This window comes from Haplochromis burtoni, unplaced genomic scaffold (genome assembly GCF_018398535.1).
Source record: "Haplochromis burtoni strain Fernald_Lab_line unplaced genomic scaffold, NCSU_Asbu1 Contig_290, whole genome shotgun sequence".
In the NCBI taxonomy this organism is placed as follows: Eukaryota; Metazoa; Chordata; class Actinopteri; order Cichliformes; family Cichlidae; genus Haplochromis; species Haplochromis burtoni.
Window position 1 is genome coordinate 152,056 of NW_024582651.1, and position 13,701 is coordinate 165,756.

At 40.7% G+C, this 13,701-nt stretch overlaps 1 protein-coding gene across 6 annotated transcripts; it reads right to left on the bottom strand.

Moving 5' to 3' along the window:
- Positions 1 to 190: 190 nt before the first annotated feature.
- hgs (hepatocyte growth factor-regulated tyrosine kinase substrate) lies at positions 191 to 12,072 on the bottom strand. 6 transcript variants are annotated; one of them, XM_042227905.1, is made up of 20 exons: positions 11,892 to 12,072; positions 9,171 to 9,255; positions 8,920 to 8,995; positions 8,652 to 8,744; positions 7,899 to 8,016; positions 7,589 to 7,641; positions 7,403 to 7,471; positions 7,126 to 7,250; positions 3,962 to 4,076; positions 3,313 to 3,411; positions 3,115 to 3,210; positions 2,936 to 2,974; positions 2,675 to 2,839; positions 2,368 to 2,581; positions 2,102 to 2,274; positions 1,881 to 2,021; positions 1,444 to 1,627; positions 1,162 to 1,298; positions 880 to 1,062; positions 191 to 706 (listed from the first exon to the last, which is right to left on the bottom strand). In XM_042227905.1, exons 1-20 carry the CDS (start codon positions 11,926 to 11,928, stop codon positions 593 to 595), a joined length of 2,316 nt encoding a protein of 771 aa, XP_042083839.1. In that variant the 5' UTR covers positions 11,929 to 12,072; the 3' UTR covers positions 191 to 592. The 6 variants fall into 6 exon arrangements, with proteins under 6 accessions (XP_042083839.1, XP_014194881.1, XP_014194880.1 ...); XM_014339395.2 differs by having other exon boundaries at positions 2,368 to 2,578; positions 3,962 to 4,046; positions 7,899 to 8,022; XM_014339394.2 differs by having other exon boundaries at positions 3,962 to 4,046; positions 7,899 to 8,022.
- Positions 12,073 to 13,701: the final 1,629 nt, after the last annotated feature.

Consider the following 13,701-nt stretch of genomic DNA (forward strand, 5'->3'; position numbering starts at 1 on the left):
TGTCTGACTGTGCTGTCACTCTTCAGACATACCAACAGCATCTTAAACAGTGAATACAGATGTTTCTCAGTCACTTCTTAAACTGTTAAAACACGTTGAAATAATTTGCTTCCATTCCAGAAAAGAACTGAAATTTCAACATGCAAATTTGGATTTAGAAAAATGTGAGACAAAGGATGGTTGCATCTTCTTCTCTCTTTTTTTTTTTTTTTTTAATCTCCTAAATGGTCATATTTTCTGTAACTTTAATACCACTGACTATTTCTGCTCTTCAGTTATTCATTTAATAAGGAGATACTACATACATATCAGCTGGAAAGGAGGAGGAAGAGGGTGAAGGTTCTTGGTTATGGCGCTTCCCATTGCAGCTTCACCCCTCCTGATTTTTATACTTCAGCGGGGGAGAGGCAAGGAGAGCAACAGTTCTGCAACATCATCACAATATTTCACGTTGCCACAAAAATCACAGCGAGGTGGAAAGTGGGAATTATGTGTGTGTTTCCAGAGGGTATCCTCAGAGTCCAGAGAGGGAAGAAAGAGACCAAACAGGGAGAGGAGCTGTAGTGTGTTAGACCCAGCAGCGTGAGGCTCTTCAGTCGAAGGAGATGAGCTGTGCCTCTGCGCTGCCCGGCACGGCTTGAGGTGCCTGCTGCTGTGGCTGCTGAGGCTGTTGCTGCTGCTGTGGGGGGCCACCAGGGGGAGCAACCTAGCAGCACAAGTAAAAATAGGAAGATTAGCCAGGACTGACATTTAAATAACCTAAATAAAAATACCAAAGATAAAAATAAAGAAAGCTTTCATGCGTTAACTGTGAATGACAGTTGAACCAATTAACTTTTAGTCTGTCAGAAGCTTCAAATATATAAATATACAACTGACCTGCTGATACATGGGCTGCTGGCCTGGCATGTACTGCTGTTGAGGGGGCATATTGGGGTCCTGTCCCGGCAATGCTGAAATCATGTTCTGCATATTGTACGGCTGGTAACCCATATAACCCATACCGTTAGTGGGGGGTGCCTGGGACATGGGGGGCATACTCTGCGCCTGAGAGGCCACATTCTGCACAAAACACAGAGAACAGTGAGATGCATTCATCTTTAAACGTTTTTGTGGCATTTCATGTATTAATCAGAAAATTTAAGTGGAGCTTTGTCAGACCTGGTAACCCTGCGTAGGTGTGGGCTGATAGGTGGAGTAGGGTGGACTAGTTGTGGGTGGAGCCTGACCAGGCGGAGGAGCGGGCTGCCCATTAGTTCCTGGAGGTGGGTACATGTATGCATTAACCATATTGGGATCTGAAAGAAAGGGGGGGAGGAAACACAAAACATTGTAGTGAACGATTAAGATTTTAGATCATATTGCTAATTGTAACACCAGATGACCAAAGTTGGTAGATTTCTTGTCTTTTCAGCTGATCCTTTTTCTTGTGAACCTCCTCACCTGTGGTAGGACCAGGCATAGCCTGGTACTGTGCTGGTGCAGTCTGCCCTGGCTGATTCATATAGATGTTGTGCATAGGTGAACCCTCCACAGAACCAGCGGGGCTGAAAGTGCCTGGGTAGCTGGGCGGAGCACCGGGTTGGTATACCACCCCTCCCGCGACATTGGGGGGCAAAGACTGCATCTACATAACAGCAAATAAAGACAGCATTAAAATTTCACCAAAAGATTACAATGAACTTAAAAAAGTTCAAAAACATAAAAAGTCTCCCGCTGAAATCTAAAAAAATGTTTCATTAGCTGAAATTTATTCTTTAGGTTCATATATTTCTGCTATTATTGAGACATTTGGTTTCTGCAATATCAAGTGAATTTACTGACTAGATTATCCTTGGGTTGAGTTCAGTCTGAGGCCAGATGGAGTATAAAATGTGTACCTGGGCATAGGGAAGAGAGAAAGCAGGCATCTGGGCCCTCATCTGGATGGTGTGCTTCTGCTGCTCCAAACGCATCTGCCTCTCTTTCTCCTGCTCCTGGAGGCGCTGAATGGCCAACTGTCTTTGCATCTCCAGGTACTCCTGCGGTCCAAAGAAATACCTGTGAGCATGGTAATGGCCTATTATATCTGAACTCTCATTGAACAGATTCAGTTCAGTACCTGTTTCTTCTGCCTCATGATCTCCAGTTTTTGTGCCAGCTGGATCTGCCTCTGTCTTTCCGCTTCCTCTGCAGCGCGACGCAGTTTCTCTCTGTGTTCGTCCCGGAGTGCGTTGAGAGCGGCCCGAGCATCACGAACCTGAGCTAGCTTGTCCTGCAGCCCTTCATAATACACTGACAAGACACAGATCATCACAGTTCAGAGCCTGGACACGTGGAGAGAGAAATCTATAAACATGGACACAATTACACAAGGCCAACGCTTACATCGCTTCTCATCTAGCTGGTTGAGGATGTCCAAAAGCTGTGGGTGCATGTTGTTGATGGACTGGAAGAGTGAGAGCACAGCGCTGTCGTTAGTGATGCTTCGCCCACGCATGTGGTTGCTCTTCATGCGGTTCAGGAAGGTGGTGACAGCATTCTGCAGAGCCTTCAGAAACTGCTCATGGTTCTCCTCTGATTCGCCATTCTGGTACTGCTGCTGAAAGAGGGGATGAACAGGGCAAACCATGAGCAGGGGCTCATTTGTGTTTAGCTTGATTTTGGTTTTTTAGAGCTCACAACTTCAGCATACCTCCACTATGTTGACAGGCTGGACCGGGACGTGACTTTCCACGGGCTGACTGATTGCCGGAAGTGGCTCAGCCAATGTCACAGGGGCAGGGGCTGAGGGGGTGGGACTCTTGCGAGCCTCTTCCTGTTTTTTCTCCCAATATGTTCTGTTCAGGTAACGGGCCAGCTGGAATGATGTCATATTTCCTTATTAGCTTTAAAAGCACGGTGTAGCATTTCCATTAATCAGCAATACTGTTAACATTTGAGAAGAGCAATGTACCTCAGGATCTACATCTTCAGCTGATGGAGCAGAGGAGTTCTGCAATGTGTTTCATAATAGTCAAAAAAGAATGCATTTTAAAATTTGCTTAACAATAATAAAAATCTTTCAAACATGCTTTTAAAATCATACTCTACAAAAAATGTTTTCATAAGTGATTTTGCTGGAAACAGCCTTACCACAGGGGAAGTGTAGAGGGTACTGACTGGGGGAGCTGAGGAAGTCACTGGGGTGGGATCGGTTTTGGGATACATCGAGTACGAGTTCTTATGTCTCTGCAATTGAGCATTCAGCTGTGTGTCAGCTTTTATTCTATATACTAGCTGAAAACAAACACATCCATACCCAAAAATGAGCATTTCAGCTTAGCAACCCACCATTCGCTCCTTCTCCTCAGCCTCACTTTGAGAAAGGGCTATGGCCAGCTGCAGCTCCTCCTCCTCCTGCAGGGCAGCCTCATCTCTCTTGGGGGGCATCTGGTGAGAAAGAAGAGCAGGAGAAATATATAGCAGGAGAGTCCAACAGCGAAAGCTTGGCTGCAACTGGATCATCTAAATTACAACAAATCTACAATAGAATAGCTGAAAAAGAAAACACTAAAGGTTTCATAATGACCACAAATAAAGCCCAGACATTCAGCTTGATTGAAATGCTGTAGAATTACATTAAGAGAGCTCTGCCTGCAAATCTCAGTGAACCAAAGCAACACTGTAGGAAAGATTGGGACAAATTTCCTCCACAGCAATATGGGAATTAAAGTCAGCTAGAAAACACTGATTTCAAGTGATTGCTGGTAAAGGTGGTTCTTTAAGCTAATGAATGATGGGGTGTACATGACTATTTATTTCCAGTGTGACAATTTTGGCAACTTTTTCCAAAAAGGCTAGAAAGCTGTCTAAAATGTAAAAAAAACAACAACAATATAATAACTCGAAAATCATTTAAGTCCTATATTTAACAGGTAACAAAACAAAAACAAAAAATCTAGAAAGACAGTGATTGATATAAAGAGTTTCAAATTATTACCTGTGACTGCTGGGACAGTGGGCTGGTCAGGTACTCAGGTGGCAGTTCAGCAGAGCCTGAGGAAGGGGCTTTTCCTTCAGCTTTCCTAAGTGGAGGAGAGAGGGAGGGGTGGCTGCTAAGGAAGAGGGATCAGGGAGGACAAATAACCTTGTAAATCAGAGTTTCAAGCATGCTGCTTGAAACAACAGTAGCACTCCAAAGAGAGAACAATACAACAAAACATCATGGGAAACACTTTCAAGTTACTCCCATTTGGATTTCGGATCTCCATCCCAACACACACACTGACAAACAATGCTTCCAAGTATGGTACACACCTTTGTTTTAGTTTGTCGTTCTTATTCACTAAAGTTCTGTTATATTTGTGTTTAAGTATTTTTCCCCAGTTAACATACAGAAAGCTGCTACATTAGAGAAACAGTAAACAACAACCCTTATCATCAATACATCTCGCTCATCAGCTCTTTGTTCCGTGTATAAATAACAGGAAACAGTGAAGACGCATATCACGATTTCTTGAAGTCGAAGCTGAAATGTCCTAATGTCTGATTTATTACTTCTAGTTGATTACGTCGATTAAGCATCACAAGGCGGAGGGTGGGTGGTTCCCTATTTTTATTTTTATTTTTTTACTGGGAGCTGACAACCCTATTAGTTAGGTTGTTTAATATTTCTGCTAAGTACTCTTTAAAATACCAGAATAGGGAGGATCGTGTAGGTTCAGGTTTATTAGATTGATCAGTATTGCTGAACTATGAAATAGTTTGGGTGCAGTGTATTTTTTGCATACAGGTATAACAGAATAGCTTTAGTGTTTTGTTTTTTAAAACGTGAGTATGAACTTATACAAAATGCAGCAAGATATAAAAAAAAACCTGTTTTATTGATTGAAAAATACACTATATCGGATTCATACCGGTATCGGCAGATATCCAAATTTATGATATCAGTATCGGACATAAAAAAGTGGTATCGTGCCATCTCTAATTACTTCAGCATTATTTATTGTTGTATGTGCGACGATGTTCATACAAATTTTGTCCAGATTACCCCCCCCCCAAATTGTGGAAGAGATAGTGAAAATACAGATATATATACACACACATACATATACTATCATCATTATAATAATATTATCATCATCATCATCATCATCAGAATGTCTGTTTTCTGCTGCAGGAAAAACGGCCTCAAACCACAACTGTTGATATGCTCACTTTGCTTCGTTGCAGCCGCCACATGCTCTTTTAAAGGATCCCACACACATACTCACTCATTCACTAGCTCACGTGTGTGTACACACATACACATTAGCGCTACCTCAAACAAGAAATATAATACTGTCAGAACTTGTTTTATTGCTACTAATGTAAGAAAGTTTTCTAATAAGTAAATAACATTTTAATTTATAAGGCATAAATTAAAATGTTATTTACAACATAAAACAAGGCGTTTTACGTTGTTTGCATAACTTATTTTACAATACAGTATTATTTATTATTTTCTTTTGCACTTAAACATTTTTCTTAAGGAATGCTGTCCAATTCCTGTGTGATGTGGGATTCTAGGTGTTCTTTGCTGCTTTCAATCAGTGAAAGGTATGGAGTGCAGGCATATTCTTCAACTACTGTCTTGCAAAGCCTTCCCTGAAAAAGACGTCATTTGGCTAGGAGCGTATCTTGTTCTAAAAACGTTCAGTGCCGATAATGCCTTTCCAGATGTGCAGGCTGCCAGGTCCCCAGTACCATCAAGAATGCAACTGACCACTGATAGCAAACCACCTCCTCTTCAGTCCAGAGGATATAATATTCATGTTTTCCAAAAAGAATTTCAAATTTCAATTCATCTGACAACAGAACACTTTTCCACTTTGCTTCAGTCCATTTTAAAAGCCAGCGCTTTTCTTACTTTCTTCTGATGCCAAAAGAAGGAAACTGAACTGCTTTCTGAGCTGTTCACTCTGATAGACATCAGTTAAAAACATATTAAACAAGCTCTTGTTGACACTGTTTATTAATCATCTCCATTTTATTTTGAGCCTGGTTTTGTATTGCTATTAACTGTATTTTAATTTTCTATCATATTTCATTATAATTATTCTGTTTGCACAGCACTTTGTGACAACAGGTCTTGTGAAAAGCCTTATAAACTTTACTTACTTACTAGACAGGCTCACAAACATAGTCTGCATGTTTTCACAATCCATCTATTTCTTTTCTTTTTAGAAAAAAAAAAAACTTAACTACTCATGTTGCAGCATACTAAGTACTTCCTGATTTTAGCTTGACACGTCCAGCTAAAATCTTTCTGCATTGTCCTGTGAATTACCAGCTGCGAGTGAGACAATTTAACGACTGCTTGGAGCAGTTGACTACACAGCATGTTTCACCCAGTGTTACCAGCAGTCTTTCAGTATCAGCTGCCAAACATGTGCAAACATGCCTCAGAACACGTTACACAGTCGCAGACATAATTTGCATACGTTTACATAGTTTATTTTTAAAACCGGCATTATCTTCAAATATCTACATACCATTTTTTCATTATAAGTCTTTCCGTGTTTTTCTTTAATGGTATTTGTTCCAACTTCTCAAAACACACTCTCACTCATTAGTACATTTTCATCACTACCCTTAATCAAATTAACGTGCTGCACATCCTTTCCAGCTTTATCTTTTTGTCTACGTAGTCGATAAAAATTCTTTTCTCGTTCCTTAGCGCCCAGCTAGCGTCACATACAGCTCACTCTAAGCCTTTTCCACCTCTGCTGTACCCCTAACCTCCTAGTACTCTTGTCTACTTTACTCATCTCCCCTACTATCCCACTTTTCTTTTGCTTCCCTCCTCCTTTGAATATTTTCCTGCACTTCCTCATTCCACCACACAAATATTTGCCCTCTTTCCTCTCTCCATAACACATTCTCTGCATTTTACCTCAGCACCACAGCTGCACATATTTAACCTATCATTTTTTACAAGTCATATCACAGCTACATATCGTTTTTACCTTGAATAAAATCAGTCACGTGTTCACTGTGTTTAATCTGTTGCACCCTAGATAATTGTGAGACATAAACACTTGTACTATCCAGGGCCACCATGTTACACACAGCCTGTTTTTCACACTAATTCTAACATTTTAATCACCACATCTGTGGACTCACTTGTTAAGCAGCTCGAAGCAGGGCTCGCACACACGCACTTCCTTCTCGATCCCAAACTTTGGAATGGTGGAGTACTTAGACGAACACTTGCCGCAGAAAATCTGACCACAGGCTCGACAGTGGTGCTGGGAAAGCACAGGACACAAAATGAGGTTGATTTCCACACATGCGCCGTGAGAACGTACCGCATACACGCAGACACACACTCACAGCATCAAATGAATGAAGGAAACCATAAAACCTCCAAGTGGCCTAGTTACAAGCAGGCCCGGCCTACCTTTCTTGTCATAACGCCAAACTGGACTCTGCACCGGTGGCACTCCTCAGCGTCAACCCAGTCAGGGGCCTAGATAAACAAAGCAGACATCACATTACTCAACTACTTCTCAATGTAAGGGGCACATGCCACAAAAATATAACTCTCTTCACACATCAGTAAAACAAGAAACACAAAATATCTTACTCTCTCAGCAGCAAACATGGCGTCACTCTCCTTGAACTCGGGGAAAACATGACCTGCAGACAAACAAAAGCAGAAAATCTTTTTACAACAGCTACAAAAAAATCACAAAGAGGCAATAACTACTAGCTGCTGATGTACCTTTTGACAATGAAATTTGAATCAATAAAATCAGTTTTTATCATTACAAATCATCTGAACTGGTATCACCCAGTTTTAAGTGGCCTGTTAGAAAACATTTTCTGGGTCAGTATGCTTTCAGAGATCCTTTGGTTTCATTTCAGATGTGAGCACTCGGCTCGTTCAAACTTACCTTCCACTTTCATGATCTGATAGGTGTCTTGAACCACTTTATATTTGGGTTCATTGCGGAAGGCGTGAGCCCAGGCCTGGATCAGGTAAAGGATCTTGTTTCTGACATTTGGTTCCGTCTGTTTCTGGAAGTCAAGGAATTTACACACAATTAAAGCAAAAAGGTCTACTTTCCCTGTTTCTGAATTCTACTGTCAAATAACACACTGAATTCATCAACACTGTGAGGCGGGAAGTCCCTTGTTTTCATCTGAAGAAAAAAAAAAAAAAAGACTCCTGTCACAAGGCAATGACATCACCAGGAAGTTGAAACCAGCATGCGGTATACAGCCTGTGTCACATGATACAGTTAGGATCCAATCAAATATTGCTAGCTCATGCTGTAATCCAGTCAGCTGAAAGAGTGAGCAGTCATAGGAGAGGGGGAAAGCTTATGAAGCCTCCAGCCAAAATATATAATTGAAGCACTGTAAAGACGCTAAACCTGTTTTTTAAAAAGTTCATTTAGTATCAACTACTTTAATATCAGACCACTGTGTGGCTGCTCACTTTAACATCACTCTAACATGTACACCTTTGGGAATCTGGAGCCTGTGTTTGAATAAAGGTTTGAATAAAGACTAAAACTCTTCATTGATTAAGCCAAAGCAACCGCTCCGCCTGACCTCTGCCAACAAATTAAGCTTCACAGTAAGAAGACAACACAGGCCAACACAGAACTGAGCAGACAGGGAGTAGATAAAATGAATGTCACCTTAAGTAGCTCCTTCAGTTCCTCCATGGTTTGCTTACTCGCCACCTCATCGTGCACCGTCTGGCCACAGTTCTTCACCACTGACTCCAAGACCTGAAGGGTGAGGCTGCATTATTCTCAACAACCCAACGCAAAAGATGCCAAGTCTACTATTGCCCACAGTTAGGTGACAAAGCAAGAGAACACACCAACCAAAGCAAAAATCAAACTATGTTTACAGGCAACAGAGATTTTGTATTTTTGATTGTATACTTTCCACACGTCTTACCTCAAGTGCATAAATCGCCACGTGTGGATTTTTGTCATTCAGCTTCTTTTTAATGGCCCCAATGGCATATTTAGCTCTGCAAGGACAAAAAACACAGATATCGCTTAATGCAGAATCATTGGCATAAATTCAATAAGCAAACTCTCAAGTATGTTTATTTCAAAAACATTGAAGACAATAGTCGAAGCTGTATTAAATCTTCAGCTGCTGGAGGATGTGACTGTAGAGGGGAAGAAGACAGAATCACTCACTGTGTGTCTCCCTGTCGAATGAGATCACAGATCTGCAGGATGGATTCCCAGTCAGTCTCCAGAAGCAGTTGACTGGTGGCTTTATCTGCATGAGTACAGAAAGCTTTAACATGCATGTCTGTCAAATGGCATCTACAACAGCAGCTCCACAAAACTGCACCGGCAGTTACACATGAACAAACGCTTCTTCCACATGCTTTAAGCTTTATAGAAACATCTGTACTCCTGCTATTAACGTAGGACTCCAGATCGATCTTTGTATGATATCAAACTATTACTACACAAAAGGTTTGAGGTGTCAAACCTTAATGATATAATAGAGATCTACTTATTTATTATATCATCATCAGCAGGGATAACTAAAAATATTTTATTGCTACAGATGCTTCCGTGAGTTCAGCTGTCAGAAAGAAAATAGCCTTGCATATGATTCAGGTGTGCCAAAGCGCTGCAGACCTGGATCTGACATTTGTTATGCCCTGCGGAATTGTGGGGAAAACAGGAAAGCACTGATAGCACGAAGTGATAATCCTGTTTGGCATATGATTGCGATGCATTTAGTAGATGAAACCTGGTCTTGATTTGCATTTCTAAATACAAGTGGAACCTAATCCAACTTTCAGCACAACAAACGACCTGTTTGCAAATCATAAAATAAAAAAAACTGCCCAATTTTTAGGAACCAAATATCATTTTATTACATGTCAAACTGAAGGATGTGTGCTGTGAATTCAGCAATCACCCACACATAATGGTGGTTTAATTTTGAGTTAAATATATTTAAAAAGATTAAATGTTTTAAATACACATGACATCTGCTATAAAACTGTGAATCTGATCATAGATTTAGAGGTGTGCATTACTCAGTTCAGACTTTTTTTTTTTTTTTATCTGCTTCTATACTTTGAACGTCAGGTAAAATTTATGCTTCAACAACAACAATGATTCTGACTACAGGCAGGGGGTAAACAACTGCAGAGGTGGTGCAGGTATAGTATCTCTGCATCAAGTTCAAGAAAAAAAAAGGAGATGAGTGTGCTTTTTAGAAGGGACAAAGACTAGCTTCCGCCCCTGCAAATCAGTAGAACAACTGTGGAAGTGGTCGCCAGCTTTAGTGTACATCTCACTGAAAACCCTATCTGGTGTCACAACATTTCCGTCCTGGTTAAGACACAAACACCAACGCTTCCACTTTTTCAGGAGGTTGCAGTACGAGGAACTTGTTAGCTCAGTCTTAAACCTATTCTGCAGATTTGTGGGGAAAGAGTGTCCTGAAGACGGCAGAGAAAACGCCTCTGCTGAGGACCTCCCCATCACTACAGACATTTACGCCAGCAGATACAGGAAAAGGGCCTCCTCTATCTTGAAAGACCCCACTCACCAAGCACATGCAGTGTTTGTTCCCCTCCCCTCAAGCAGGAGGCCACAGAGTATCAAGAGCAGAACCACCATGCTTTTAGACTGCTCATGTGTCTACTTCTCCTAGCCAATCGTAAAAAAGACACCAATTGTGTATTTGCAATATCCTCCATACCCTTAAAAATGATTAGTCATTCTCTATGACACTGTAAATATGTTTTCTTTTCCTTGTTTCTGTATATTGTTCTCTTGTGTGTTCTCATTGTTGCTGGCGTTAAACAGGGACCTAAGTGCTAAATTTAGTTTCAACTCATGTGAATACACACGTTTGAAATGGAATAAAAACCCTTGAATCCTTGAGGAAAAACAAGTTGGGACTGCAATGATAAGTTCGGCAGGAATTATATTTAATGGATTCAAATTCTGAAACCATTTCCATCACTGGTAAGAAGAATCAAACACACGATTTATAACCTATTTGATGGTTTTAATACAAACACTTTGATATTTAGGCCTCAAATATCAAATTATTACTGGTTACATTGGCAGAGTAGGCAAAACTCTCCAGCTGAACTAAAGAGACCTAAAATGTCTGAAAATAGTTTAATAGTAATCAATATGCACAGCTGCGTATTCATTTGACACTTCACAAAATAATTTGACATTTACTGGGTGTATACATTTTTCATCCAGGTTCGCTAGCTAACCTGCTCGTCTTTGTAGCCCAAGAAACTTGTTGTTGCATCACTGGAAATTCACTTGGGACTCGTTTTAAACCAAGGTAACTGTTGAAACATGCTACGACAGAGACGCCTTGTTTTCTATGATTAGTCATGGAGTAAAAGCAACTATTAGCCATCTGACGTTAGCGTAGGTCTATACGTGGATCACAAAGTATCCCAGTCGCTAATTATAGACATGTGTCAGCGAACTAATCAACCTGTTGTGGTCTTTAAAGAAAAAAAACTCAGGACAACAGAGCGCCTCACGAATACCAGCGTTGTGTTTGTCTGCCTGGTTTCCTTGGATATGGGGTAGTTAATGTGTGAAGTAACAGCTAATCGTATATTACCGTGTATGAAACGCACAGGAACACAGCAACAGCTTTGGTTAGCTTAACTAAAAGCAAGGCGATAACACTGGACCAGACTTTGAGTTAAAACTGTTCGCTTCAGCTAACTTCTTAGCATTTCTTGGCCTTCGAACAATAGCAGCGAATTTGTTAGCAGGCTAGGAAAAAAAAGCTAGCTGGCCTGGGAGCCACAGCCCGATCGACTGTCAAAACAATACGCTGGAAAACATCGCACTCTGCCTTATAGTTGCTTATTTTACTCTCAACTTACGCATGTGCTGTTAACTTACCGAGAAGCCTTTCAAATGTGCCTCCACCTTTTCCCATGTTAAAGTCAGAGTCTCAGAGTGGCTGTCGAGATGACTTATTTAATTAGCGGATCCCGATACTTTCACAACGGAGGTTAGCTGTTAGCCACGGAGCACAGCTGTACAGCAGGTACAGCCTCCTCTGACTTCCCACTTCCGTCGCAGAAACAGCGACACGCATGAAATGTCTCCCTCTCGCGGCGAGTATGCGCAATTACGGGTGCATTTTATTATTTTTTTTAATTTATTGAATTTATTTATTGATTTATTGATTGATTTATTGTTAAGCGAAACCTTGACATGATGATTGCCGCTTTAGAAATCTAAATAAAAATATACATTATCAGCAAGTCATTGATGAGATGTGTGGTAGGAGTGACAGATTGGTTTAAGGTGAGGGTGGAATTACAGTAGAGACTGGTTCTGAGGCAATACTGACAGGGCAGCTCATGTTGAGCAGTTTATAGACAAGGCTGACATGATTTAGACACGTGCAGAGGACCGATAGTGGCTATATAAGACAAAGGATACTGAATATGGAGATGCTAGGCAGAGGGAAAAGAGAAGATTCTTTGCTAAAGAAAGCAGCCAAAAGAACAAGAAGAATTATGCTCTTTGATAAAGCAAATTGAACTTTCATAAGTGTAAAGTGATGTGTATTAGTTGGTGCTCAAGGCACAATAACATCCAAAAATGTAATTAAACACCCATGGCAGTTTTGATTTTCATGATCATCTTTCTGCACTCCAGGACATTTTGACATGCAGCAAATCACTTAAAAGCATGATCAAAATCCTCCAGTTTTATGTAACGGACTAACACAGACAAACAGTGAGTTATTTCTTGATACCTTCTATCTGAGTAAGAGTTTGCATGTAGGAATCTGACTTTGGCAGCAGGGTGATGATGATGATGTGATGATCACAGCAGCAACATCTTGGGTTCAAATCCACAGGCCAACTGGGGCCTTCCTATGTGGAACTGGTGACCTGTCCAGAGTGCACCTAAGACAGATGGGCTCCAGCCAGCCAGAACTTGAATCGAATAAATGGAGGAACGATGAATAGAATCTGACTTTAAGAAAGTGGTTTTAAATTATGTTAAAACTTGAACATACATATGCGATTATGAAAATATCTTTAGGAAAAACGTTTCTTTTTTCTTCAATTCATTAGGCTACATTTATTTTAAGGTTATGTTGACTTTGGAAACAACCAAATCCCAATATCATTTTTGTTTGTTTGTCTTTATTTCACATTTTCTGCACATGTACCCTTGATTTTTACAGCCTAAGGAAAGAGAAAAGAACTATACCCCACTTCACACATACTACAGCACTCACACCAAAAGACTTCACAGACAATTATCAGTGTTTGTATTTACTCAGGGAACTCTAGAGCTCTAGAAAGCAGATCTTAGATGAACTGGACACACATCAGTGTTGCCCAAAGTCTCAAATGCATCAGTGACGTGTGCAGTTATCGCCTCCTTGTAAATGATACACTCATTAGTTCACTTTCATGTAATCAACTTCTGTGTTAACTCTTTGTTACTGTCATTGTTAAGAACTGCATTGACACCATACCTCGAAGCCACTTTGAAGCACTCCATTCATTATTTACAATGTAACTAGTGCACTCGTCTCCCTGTGTTGTCCTCTTTGTAAGCATACAGTAAAATGCCACAGACTTACAGTATTCACATCATTACTCTACCAGCACTGGTAAAGGCCTACTTAGGTCATGTGTGAGTCACTACCTGGCACTTGGAACACTAGTGGCTATTGTTATTG